Here is a 12,514-nt window from a genome sequence, read left to right on the forward strand (position 1 = left end):
CAACTGGGAAAACCATGGCCTGGACTATACGCACTTTTGTTGGCAGGGTGATGTCTCTGCTTTTTAGAATGCTGTCTAGATTTGCCATAGCTTTCCTCCCCAGGAGCAAGCGTCTTTTAATTTCTTGGCTGCAGTCCCCATCTGAGGTGATCTTGGAGCCCAGAAAAATAAAATCTGTCACTACCTCCATTTCTTCCCCATCTATTTGCCAGGAATTGAGAGGGCCGGATGCCATGATTTTGGTTTTCTTAATGTTGAGTTTCAAGCCAACTTTTGCACTCTCCTTCTTCACCCGCATCAAGAGGCTCTTTAGCTCCTCTTCACTTTCTGCCATCAGAGTGGTATCATCTGCATATCTTAGGTTGTTGATATTTCTCCCGGCAATCTTAATTCCAACTTTTGATTCATCTAGCCCTGCCTTTCTCATGATGTGCTCTGCATATAAGTTAAATAGGCAGGGCGACAGTATACAGCCTTGCCGGACTCCTTTTCCAATTTTGAACCAATCAGTGGTTCCGTGTTCGGTTCTCACTGTTGCTTCTTGACCCACATATAGGTTTCTAAAGAGACAAATGAGATGGTCTGGTACTCCCATCTCTTTAAGGACTTGCCACAATTTGTTGTGATCCACACAATCAAAGGCTTTTGCATAGTCAATGAAGCAGAAGTAGATGTTTTTCTGGAACTCCCTAGCTTTCTCCATGATCCAGCGTATGTTGGCAATTTGATCTCTAGTTCCTCTGCCTCTTCGAAATCCTGCCTGTACTTCTGGTAGTTCTCGATCCACATACTGCTGGAGTCTAGCTTGTAGGATTTTAAGCATAACTTTACTAGCATGTGAAATGAGTGCAATGGTGCGATAGTTTGAACATTCTTTGGCATTGCCTTTCTTTGGAATTGGAATGTAAACTGACCTTTTCCAATCCTGTGGCCACTATTGAGTTTTCCAAATTTGCTGGCAAATTGAATGTAGCACTTTTACTGCATCGTCTTTTAAGATTTTGAATAGCTCAGCTGGAATACTGTCACCTCCACTAGCTTTGTTGTTGCTCAGATTTTCTAAGGCCCATTTCACTTCACATTCTAGGATGTCTGGTTCGAGGTCAATGACCATCTCATTGTGGTTATCTGGGATGTTAAGCTCATTCTTGTATAGTTCTTCTGTGTAGTTTTGCCATCTCTTCTTAATCTCTTCTGCCTCTGTTAGGTCTCTGCCATTTTGGTCCTTTATCATGCCCATCTTTGCATGAAACGTTCCCTTCATATCTCCAATTTTCTTGAAGAGATCTCTGGTCCTCCCTATTCTGTTGTTTTCTTCTATTTCTTTGCACTGTTCATTTAAGAAGGCATTCTTATCTCTTCTAGCTACTCTCTGGAATTCTGCATTCAATTGGGTGTATCTTTCTCTTTCTCCTTTGCCTTTCGCTTCCCTTCTTTCCTCAGCTATTTGCAAAGCTTCCTCAGACAGCCATTTTGCTTTCTTGCATTTCTTTTTCTTTGGGATGGTTTTAGTTGCTACCTCTTGTACAATGTTGCGAACTTCCATCCATAGTTCTTCAGGCACTCTGTCTATCAGATCCAGTTCCTTAAATCTATTTGTCACCTCTACTGTATATTCATCAGGAATATGATTTAGTTCATACCTGAGTGGCCTAGTGCTTTTCCCTACTTTTTTCAATTTAAGCCTAAATTTTGCAACGAGAAGCTCATGATCTGAGCCACAGTCAGCTCCTGGTCTTGTTTTTACTGACTGTATAGAGCTTCTCCATCTTTGGCTGCAGAGCACATAGTCAATCTGATTTCTATGTTGACCGTCTGGTGATGTCCATGTGTAGAGCCGTCTCTTGGGTTGTTGGAAAAGAGTGTTTGTTATGACCATCGTATTCTCTTGACAAAATTCTATTAGCCTGTGCCCTGCTTCATTTTGTACTCCAAGGCCAAACTTGCCTGTTATTCCGGTTATCTTTTGGCTTCCTACCTTAGCATTCCAATCCCCCATGATGATAAGGACATCATTTTTTGGTGTTAATTCTATAAGGTGCTGTAGGGCTTCATAGAACCGGTCAATTTCATCCTCTTCAGCACCAGTGGTTGGGGCATAGATTTGGACTACTGTGATATTGAATGGTTTGCCTTGGATTCGAATAGAGATCATTCTGTCATTTTGAGGATTGTATCCCAGTATTGCTTTTCCTATTCTTTTATTGACTATGAAGGCTACTCCATTTCTTCTGAGGGATTCTTGCCCACAGTAGTATACCTGATGGTCATCTGAGTTAAATTCACCCATTCCTGTCCATTTTAGTTCGCTGATTCCTAAGATGTCGATGTTCAGTCTTGTCATCTCTTTTTTGACTACGTCTAGCTTGCCTTGATTCATGGATCTTACATTCCAGGTTCCTATGGAGAAAAAATCTTTACAGCATCGGACTTTCCTTTCACCACCAGATATATCCACAGCTGAGCGTCCTTTCGGCTTTGGCCCAGTCGCTTCATTCTTTCTGGCGCTACTAGTACTAGCCCTCTGCTCTTCCCCAGTAGCATATTGGACACCTTCCGACCTGAGGGGCTCATCTTCCAGCGTCATATCTTTTTTCCTTTTAGTACTGTCCATGGGGTTTTCATGGCAAAGATACTGGAGTGGTTTGCCATTTCCTTCTCCAGTGGATCACATTTTGTCAGAACTCTCTGCTATAACCTGTCCGTCTTGGGTGGCCCTGCACGGCATAGCTTATAGCTTCATTGAGTTACGCAAGCCCCTTCGCCATGACAAGGCAGTAATCCATAAAGGGGAGAACATCTATTAGGGATCTTTAAACTGGATTTTTGCACTTTTGCAGAAGCTTGGTTCATTGGCCTCAGTGGCAGCTCCTTTGAGTTATAGGATAATGTTCAATTAGCATCTCCGGGCAAAATAAAAACAAAATACAAATTTAATAATAAATGAGATATAAGTAGTAATTGATAAGTAAACAATGCTAATCGATAATGAACCTTTCATGATTTAGAAAATATTAATAATAATATTTATACTGCATATACCTCATATCTGTAATCCTTAAATTTTATGGCTATACAATTAAAGTGCTTCTGGGAAAAATAAAATTTTGAAAGCTATTCAAATACTTTCTATCTGCATTCTCATCTCTTGGCTATCATTCATTTCAATCCTATTCGTCAATCTGATTTAAGCAATTTCTTTTTTCTTGCATTCAGGGTTATAGCTGACATTTTTGAACAATCAGAATGCAATCCAGGCCAAACCGGCTGAGAGGCAGTCCTCCTAAAAATTATGAATAAAGAATATATAGCAATAAGAAAAAGGAAAAAGAAATGGTGTGTTCCAGCATTTCTTTTGTAAATGCTGAACGATATTCATTCTCCACTATTTCATCAAGAAGCAATGTAATAAGATGAGGAAATAGCTCTACTTATTTCAGAAATGACCGAGATCAATAAAGACCTTTAGCAATGCTAATTATGCAGCCGCACAAGAAGTTACTGTGTTTCCTAATATGTTTGTCACGAATAATGATTTTGCCCAAACTATTAACATAATCCTAAGTACTTGTTTTTCTCTCTTGCAATTGAACGTGTTTCCTCTTGCTGGACTTGTAGGGTGATTTTTGTGCTAAGTATCTCTGAATACTCTATGGGCTTTCATCCCACTGGAAAACTCATTTGTGATTAAACTTTAAAGTGAGAGGGAAAAAACAGTGTAGGGAAAAAAAATTAAACAGACAGAATAAAAGCAACAGCTTTTAAAGGAAGTAGAACAGCTTTGCTATTAAGGGGGAGTCAGTAGCTCAATAAAGAATAGAACAAAATAAATATCCTTGTTAGTTGAGCACAGATAACACAAAAAGGTCATGCTGCCCTTGGCTTTGGTAGCATCTTCTGTATTTCAAATGATCGAGTCATTTTTATTCCCATGAGGACACTCACCCTGGCTCCGCAAAGGCAAAAAATGTCACAATATGTCACGATATATCACATGACTCGATTGAGTTTGACACCTGTGGCCTAGCTCAATCTTCTACCCAGCCACAAATGTATTAGCAGAGGATTTGCCTTATTCTTCAGGCTTCTTGAACAAGATTACTCCCAGATTGTCCCCAGCTTGGGTTCATACTGCTCTGACACAATCTCTTTACAATAATTTATAACTTAAATAAAGGCTCCTTTGAACTAAATTATGCTCTGAATGACTAGATCAAGGCTTTTCAACCAGTGGTACGGGTACCACCTGGCAGGTGGTACGTGACCATCCTAGAAAAGTGGTAGCGGGGGAGGGGAATGAGCTGAACCGGTGGCAGCACCACACAAGCCTGAGCGAGAGATGGCTGGAGCTGCAGGGCTGTCAGGGCTCAGCAGAAGCACCAGGATCAGCACTTCTCCAGGACTGTCAGGGCTCAGTGGAAGCGCCAGGATCAGTGCCAGGCTCCAGCTGGAGCTCGGCGTTGATCCTAGCACTTCTGCTGAGCCCAGAAGAAGCGCCAATCAGCTGGAATGTTGCACCATCTCCAGGGTTTTGTGATTTACATACAGATGCTTGGCAACTGATTCATATTTATGACGGTCACAGTGTTCCAAGATCATGTTAAGTCACCAAAACCTGCTGCAACCACCCAGCAGACGGGGGGAATAAAAACCAAACACTTCCCCACCCCACCCACACTGCCAATCCTCAACAGAATGCTCACAACAATGAAAACCTCAGACACGAGGAAGAGCGCCGCCAGCTGGGCAGGCAGGTGTCTTGCTCGGCTGTGGCTTGGGGGGCACTTTTTTCAGTGCCATTGTAACTTCGAACAGTCACTAAGCGAATTGTTGTAAGTTGAGGACTACCTGTACTTCATCACTTCCCCCCTCCCTTTTTTTTTGGTCATCAAGTTTTTGACACCTTGCTAGTCGACTGGTGGTACTCGGATATTGCCATATCCTACAACTGGAACAATGGATGAAAAGGTTAAAATGCCCTGGACTAGATGAATATATGTCTGAAATTTATTTTGCAGAATTAAAAGTCATCACCATTATGTCCTGGGACTTTTTTTTCAACTTCCCTATCTAGCCTCTAGCCCTGGTTTTTTTTTCCCATTCAAGCACCAATCAAGTCCATCTTTTAAAAAATTGGTCAGGATTGGCTAAATGCTGCCAACTTTCAATGGCCATCTATCTTTTATATTTTTGGATTCCCCCATATGAAGACTAGCCACTGAGCTCTATTTTTTTAATATGAGAAAAAGTCCTTCCAACCTGCGTACTCTTTTTCAGCATGAAAGATATTCTGTCAACATTTTATGATTACTTAGGAATGTTGCACTTGCATAATCATGCAAATGAGGTGTGGAGAGGTGGAAATTTGGAGACAGAAATTGCTCTTTTACCATCCAATCAAGGTTCTCAATCAGTTGCAGTATATGCAGAGCTGAAAAATAGCTCTCTCTCTCTCTCTCTCTCTCTCTCCCTCCCTCCCTCCCTCTCCCTCTCCCTCTCCCTCTCCCCCTCCCTCCCTCCCTCCCTCCCTCTTTCCCTCTGTGTGTCTCTCTGTGTGTGTATGGGGGGAGGCAAATGCCAATGAACATATATTCAAACAAACATGTACCAAATGATTAGTAAAGATAAAAAACAGTACAAAGTATGTTCTTAAATGTATTCTTAAATTTCATTCTGTTTACTAAATCAAAACTACTGATGCAAAATGACTGGCTAAAAGACATTTCAGTGTTGAAAATCTGATGTTCTTGCATAAAAATGGAAGAATGTGTCAATTCCCACCATGGATGAATGGCTACAAAAGTTGATGGAGTTAGCGGAGATGGCCAAATTGATTGTTCTGATGAAAGAAAAGAAGATAAGCACTTTTGTTTCTACTTGGAAATTGCTTCTGGACTTTGTGCTTGAGGTGGGAAAAAAATGATACTTTGATTTTGGGTTTTACTGATTAGATAGATTTGTTTTTATAGAAATGAATAGCTTATACCAGTGATGGCGAATCTTTTAGAGACTGAGTGCCCAAACTGCAATCCAAAACCCACTTATGCATCATCGAGTGCCGGGTGGGTGTGGCCCATTGGCTGGGTGTGGCCAATTGGGTGGGCATGGCCCATTGGGTGGGGGTCGCTGCCGTGGTAATGGCAGACTGGGTGGGACTAAGTTCAACGAATCAATTCCAACTTTGCAAGATGTTTTTTTCCCCGTGAGAAGTTGAAATTGATTGATTTAACCTTTTTTTTTTTGCACACGGCAGCGGAGGCCTAAAGCGAAAAGGTTTTATTAAACCCAGCTGAAGGCCTAGGACTGGGGTGACAATGCGCGTGCCCACAGAGAGGGCTTTGAGTGACGCCTCTGGTACCCGTGCCATAGGTTCGCCACCACTGGCTTATACTATTATGGAAAAATAAAAAGTTGAGGTTCAGTGTTAATGCCTTGTTTTACTGCAACAGAGGCAGTTGGAAGTCAATGCCTTTTTTTCTTTTTCCTCTCTTTTCCACACTTATCTTTTTCCCTTCCCCTTACCTTTGTTTCCTACCTTGCTTTTGTATTTTTGTATTTTATACTACCGTGTTTCCCAGAAAATAAGACCTATCCTGAAAATAAGCCCTAGCTTGATTTTTACGTGTGTGCCTAATATACTGTAAACCCTATCCCCAAAATAAGTCCTAGTCAAGACCCCAGCCACTCCATCCCACCGTAAACAATAAATTAAAATAGTTTTTGAATGACACTCCATGACATTCATTATGATCCAAACATTGATGTGAAGTGCAACAATTCTCTAAAATGGTCATAATATTTGAATTTCTTTTGATTGCAAGTAGGTTGATACAGTACACAGAGATTAAAGACACTCAAACAATAAAGCTCATACAGCTAGCACTTCCAATGACTTCCATTGTCTTAAACTCTGCTCAGTCATCTCCCTGTATTTGCTCGATTCTTATTTTCCAAGTCATATAAATACAAACTGAGAATTCTGTTAAACAGCATCTGCCTCTCCTTGGGTGTCTTGGCAAATGCCCAGTCCAATCACCCTCTGGGCCAGTGCTGATTCAAGCAACTATGTTTTGTCCCATAAATTTCAGAGACGTTTAACAGGCTATATACATATCTGAATAGCATTCATTTCATTCATGCATGTGTAACTCCTCTTTCCCAAGATAATTTGTACTCATATGACAATACTGTTATGAATCCATTAATCTGACCACCAAAGTATTCCTCCTTACAATAGATTTCTCTAATAATTACCAGATGCTATTTTTTCAGAGTAATGTGGCCTCTCAGTTGTAATAGTATAATGCAAAATGTTATATAATATGAGAATAATCAGCCGGATGTAACAAAAGAGGACCTTACATAATTATAAAAAGAGTGTTAAATAAATGCATTCACTGATGTTTGTAACTAATTAATCTTTTATCCAGATAAAACTAATGCTGAAAAGAAAAAGATGTTTATTTCAATCTGATATATATATATATATATATATATATATATATATATATATATATATATATATATATATATATATATATATATATATATATATATATATATATATATGTTTTCTGAGGTTTTCGCGGGTATTTGTATATAGGTCTTTGGTTGTTCGGGTTTTCTCCCGCGTAAAATTGGAAGTGTCTTGGCAACGTTTCGACGAAGTCACATTCGTCATCTTCAGGCTGGTGTTTTTAGCTTCTTGCTTTGAGCAGCAATGTGTGGTTTTAGCTGTTTCTTCCTTTTAACTGCCAGTGAGGGTATGAACTGATTGGGTGGGAGCTTGGCTGTGTTCTGATTGGGTGGAGGTGTGTTCTGAATGGTTAGGGGCTTGGCTGTGCTCTGATTGGCTGGGGGAGTGTTCTGTTTGGTTGTGCTCAGGTTAGTCTGAGTTGCAGAGGGGTTTAAGATTTTGGGGTTAGGGAGTCGTTTGTCAATAAGGGCAGGTTTCCAAATGGCTGGTAGGCGGGAGGTATCATCTCGCTTGTTCATGCTGTGTGGGCGTTTTTCTATCTCGATGGCTTCTCTGATTATTCTGTTATTAAAATGTTCACTTTTGGCAATGGTTCTGGTATTTTTAAAGTCAATTTCATGTCCTGTGGCTTTAAGGTGTTGGACCAGGGAAGATGTTGGTTCCTCTTTTTTGACTGAGTTCTTATGTTCTTCAATGCGTGCACTTATTCTTCTGTTGGTTTGTCCGATGTATGTGGTGGGACAAGTGGTGCATGGGATTTCGTATACTCCTTGATTTTCTAATTCAATTTTATCTTTGGGGTTTCTAAGGATGGTGGATATTTTTCTGTTTGTGCAGAATGCTGTTTTGATGTTGTGTTTATGGAGGATCTTACTGATTCTGTCTGTGGTGCCTTTTATGTATGGGAGGAGGGCTTTGCCGTTTTCTTGTTCTTTGTCTTGGATTTTAGTGGGGGTTTCTTTTTGGATTAGGTTTGTAATCTTATTTCTATGGAATCCATTGGATGTTAGTACATTGGTGAGAGTGTGTAGTTCGGGTTTTAGGTGTTGTTCGTCAGCTAAGCGTTTTGTTCTGGAGATGAGTGTCTTGGCTACAGAGTTGATCTGTGCTGGGTGGTGGTGTGAGAGAGCGTGCAGATAGCGGTTTGTGTGTGTTTTCTTCTGGTAGATGGTGTGTCCTAGGGAGCCATTGGATTTCTTGTAGACTAAGACATCCAGGAAGGGAAGTTGGTTGTTAGCTTCTGTTTCCATGGTGAACTGTATTTTGGGGTGTAGGCTGTTGAGGTGTGTGAGGAAGTTGTCCAGTTTTTCTTTCCCATGTGGCCAGATTATGAAGGTGTCGTCTACATATCTGAGCCAGAGTTTGGGTTTGTGATCCGATTTTTCTAGAGCTTGGGTTTCAAAGTGTTCCATGTAGAGGTTGGCAATGACAGGTGAGAGGGGTGATCCCATGGGTGCTCCTTCTGTTTGTTTGTATTTTTGTCCATTATAGATGAAGTATGTGTTGGATAGGCAGTGGTTGGTCAGATCTAAGATGTGTTTGGGGGGGTTATATTTGTTTTGAATAGCTGTCAAGGCTTCTTTGATAGGCACTTGGGTGAAGAGGGATATGACATCGAAGCTCACTAGTAGGTCGCTGGGCTGTAAGCTTTGTTTCTTTATGATCTCTATAAACTGGAATGAGTTTTTTACGTGTGAGGTGATGGATTCTGCATAGGGCTGTAGTTGTTTGGCGAGAAATTTGGCTAGGTTTTGTAGAGGTGAGCCTATGGAGCTGACTATAGGTCAGTCTCTTCTTAAAAACCTCCAGTGTTGGAGCATTCACCGCTTCTGGAGGCAGGTTGTTCCACTGGTTAATTGTTCTAACTGTCAGGAAGTTTCTCCTTAGTTCTAGGTTGCTTCTCTCTTTGGTTAGTTTCCGTTGCTTCTTGACCTGCCTTCAGGACAATAGCTTGACTCCCTCTTTTTTGTGGCAGCCCCTGAGATATTGGAACACTGCTTTCATGTCCCCCCTCGTTCTTCTCTTCATTAAACTAGACATATCCAATTCCAGCAGCCATTCTTTATATGCTTTAGCCTCCAGTCCCCTAATCATCTTTGTTGCTCTTCTCTATACTCTTTCTAAAGTCTCAACATCTTTTTTACATCGCGGTGACCAAAACTGGATGCAGTATTCCAAGTGTGGCCTTACCAAGGAATTGTAAAGTGGTATTAATACTTCACGTGATCTTGATTCTTTTGTTGTTGTTAATTGCGAAGTCGTGTCCGACCCATCGCGACCCCATGGACAATGTTCCTTCAGGTCTTCCTGTCCTCTACCATCTTCTGGAGTCCATTAAAGTTCACACCTACTGCTTCAGTGACTCCATCCAGCCATCTCATTCTCTGTCCTCCCCTTCTTCTATTGCCCTCAGTCTTTCCCAGCATTAGGCCCTTCTCCAGTGAGTCCTTCCTTCTCATTAGGTGGCCAAAGTATTTGAGTTTCAACTTCAGGATCTGGCCTTCTAAAGAGCAGTCGGGGTTGATCTCTTCTAGGACTGACCGGTTTGAACGCCTTGCAGTCCAAGGGACTCGCAGGAGTCTTCTCCATCACCATAGTTCAAAGGCCTCAATTCTTTGGCGCTCAGCCTTTCTTATGGTCCAACTTTCACAGCCATACATTGCAACTGGGAAAACTATGGCCTGGACTATACGCACTTTTGTTGGCAGGGTGATGTCTCTGCTTTTTAGTATGCTGTCTAGATTTGCCATAGCTTTCCTCCCCAAGAGCAAGCGTCTTTTAATTTCTTGGCTGCAGTCCCCATCTGAGGTGATCTTGGAGCCCAGAAAAATAAAATCTGTCACTAACCTCCATTTCTTCCCCATCTATTTGCCAGGACTTGAGAGAGGGCCGGATTCACATGATTTTGGGGTTTTTCTTAATGTTGAATTTCCAAGCCAACTTTTGCACTCTCCTTCTTCCACCCGCATGCAAGAGGCTCTTTAATGTTCCTCTTCACTTCTGCCATAAGCGGAGTACCATCTGCATATCTTAGGTTGTTGATATTTCTCCCGGCAATCTTAATTCCAACTTTTGATTCATCTAGCTCTGCCTTTCTCATGATGTGCTCTGCATATAAGTTAAATAGGCAGGGCGACAATATACAGCCTTGCCGGACTCCTTTTCCAATTTGAACCATCAGTGGTTCCGTGTCCAGTTCTCACTGTTGCTTCTTGACCCGCATATAGGTTTCTCAAGAGACAAATGAGATGGTCTGGTACTCCCATCTCTTTAAGAACTTGCCACAATTTGTTGTGATCCACACAATCAAAGGCGTTTGCATAGTCAATGAAGCAGAAGTAGATGTTTTTCTGGAACTCCCTAGCTTTCTCCATGATCCAGCGTATGTTGGCAATTTGATCTCTAGTTCCTCTGCCTCTTCGAAATCCTGCCTGTACTTCTGGTAGTTCTCGATCCAAATACTGCTGGAGTCTAGCTTTAGGATTTTTAAGCATTAACTTACTATCATGTTAAACAGTGCAATATGTCCTAATAGTTTTGAACATTCTTTGGCATTACCTTTCGTTTGAATTGGCAATTTAAACTGAACCTTTTCCAATCCTGGGCCACTGTGGATTTTTCGCAAATTGGCGGCAAATTGAGTGTAGCACTTTTATTGCAATCGCTTTTACGATTTTGATCGCTCGAGCTGGAATACTGTCACCTCCACTGCTTTGATTGTCAGCTCAGATTTTCTAAGGCCCATTTCACTTTCACATTCTGGATGTCTGGTTCAGTCAGTGACCATCTCATTGTGTTTTCTGGGATGTTAAGCTCATTCTTGTATAGTTCGTCTGTGTAGTTTTGCCATATCTTAATCTCTTCTGGCTCTGTTAGGTCCCTGCCATTTTGGTCCTTTATCATATCCATCTTTGCATGAAACGTTCCCTTCATATCTCCAATTTTCTTGAAGAGATCTCTGGTCCTCCCTATTCTGTTGTTTTCTTCTATTTCTTTGCACTGTTCATTTAAGAAGGTATTCTTATCTCTTCTAGCTATTCTCTGGAATTCTGCATTCAGTTGGGTGTATCTTTCTCTTTCTCCTTTGCCTTTTGCTTCCCTTCTTTCCTCAGCTATTTGCAAAGCTTCCTCAGATAGCCATTTTGCTTTCTTGCATTTCTTTTTCTTTGGATGGTTTTAGTTGCTACCTCTTGTACAATGTTGCGAACCACCATTCATAGTTCTTCAGGCACTCTGTCTATCAGATCTAATTCATTAAATTTATTTGTCACCTCTACTGTATTTCATTAGGATAATGAATTATTTCTAACCTGAGTGCCTAGTGCTTTCCCTAATCTTTTTTTCATTTAGCCTAAATTTTGCAACGAGAAGCTCATGCTCTGATCCACAGTTCAGCTCCTGGTCTAGTCTTTAACTGACTAGTATAGCGCTTCTCCATCTTGGCTGCAGAAAGCGAACATAGTCCAATCTGATTTCTGTGTTGACCGTCTGGTGATGTCCATGTGTTAGCCGTCTCCTTGGGTTGTTGAAAAGAGATGTTTGTTATGACCATCGTATTCTCTTGACCAAATTCCATCAGCACTGTGCCCTGCTTCATTTTGTACTTCCAAGGCCAACTTTGCCTGTTATTCCGTTACTTTTGGCTTCCCCTTAGCATTCCAATCCCCTGATGATAAGGACATCATTTTTGGTGTATTCTATAAGTTCTGTAGGGCTTTCATAAACCGGTCAATTTCATCCTCTTCAGCACCAGTGGTTGGGGCATAGATTTGGACTATTGTGATATTGAATGTTTGCCTTGGATTCGAATTGAGATCATTCTGTCATTTTGGGGATTGTATCCCAGTATTGCTTTTCCTATTCTTTTATTGACTATGAAGGCTACTCCATTTCTTCTGAGGGATTCTTGCCCACAGTAGTATACCTGATGGTCATCTGAGTTAAATTCACCCATTCCTGTCCATTTTAGTTCGCTGATTCCTAAGATGTCGATGTTCATTCTTGTCATCTCTTTTTTTGACTACATCTCGCTTGCCT

General features: G+C 41.1%; 1 protein-coding gene and 1 pseudogene across 1 annotated transcript; both read right to left on the reverse strand.

Annotated features, from left to right (window-relative positions):
- Window positions 1-1,654: 1,654 nt before the first annotated feature.
- Window positions 1,655-2,587, reverse strand: LOC120307438 (craniofacial development protein 2-like; the record flags this gene model as incomplete). Its single annotated transcript, XM_039342235.1, has 1 exon — window positions 1,655-2,587. A coding segment is annotated over exon 1 (933 nt), but the record flags the coding sequence as incomplete, so codon positions are not given.
- A 9,195-nt stretch (window positions 2,588-11,782) lies between these two features.
- LOC120307439 lies at window positions 11,783-12,510 on the reverse strand (annotated as a pseudogene).
- Window positions 12,511-12,514: the final 4 nt, after the last annotated feature.

This window comes from Crotalus tigris, unplaced genomic scaffold, assembly GCF_016545835.1.
Source record: "Crotalus tigris isolate CLP2741 ecotype Arizona unplaced genomic scaffold, ASM1654583v1 scf7180000017781.746583, whole genome shotgun sequence".
NCBI classification, from domain to species: domain Eukaryota; kingdom Metazoa; phylum Chordata; class Lepidosauria; order Squamata; family Viperidae; genus Crotalus; species Crotalus tigris.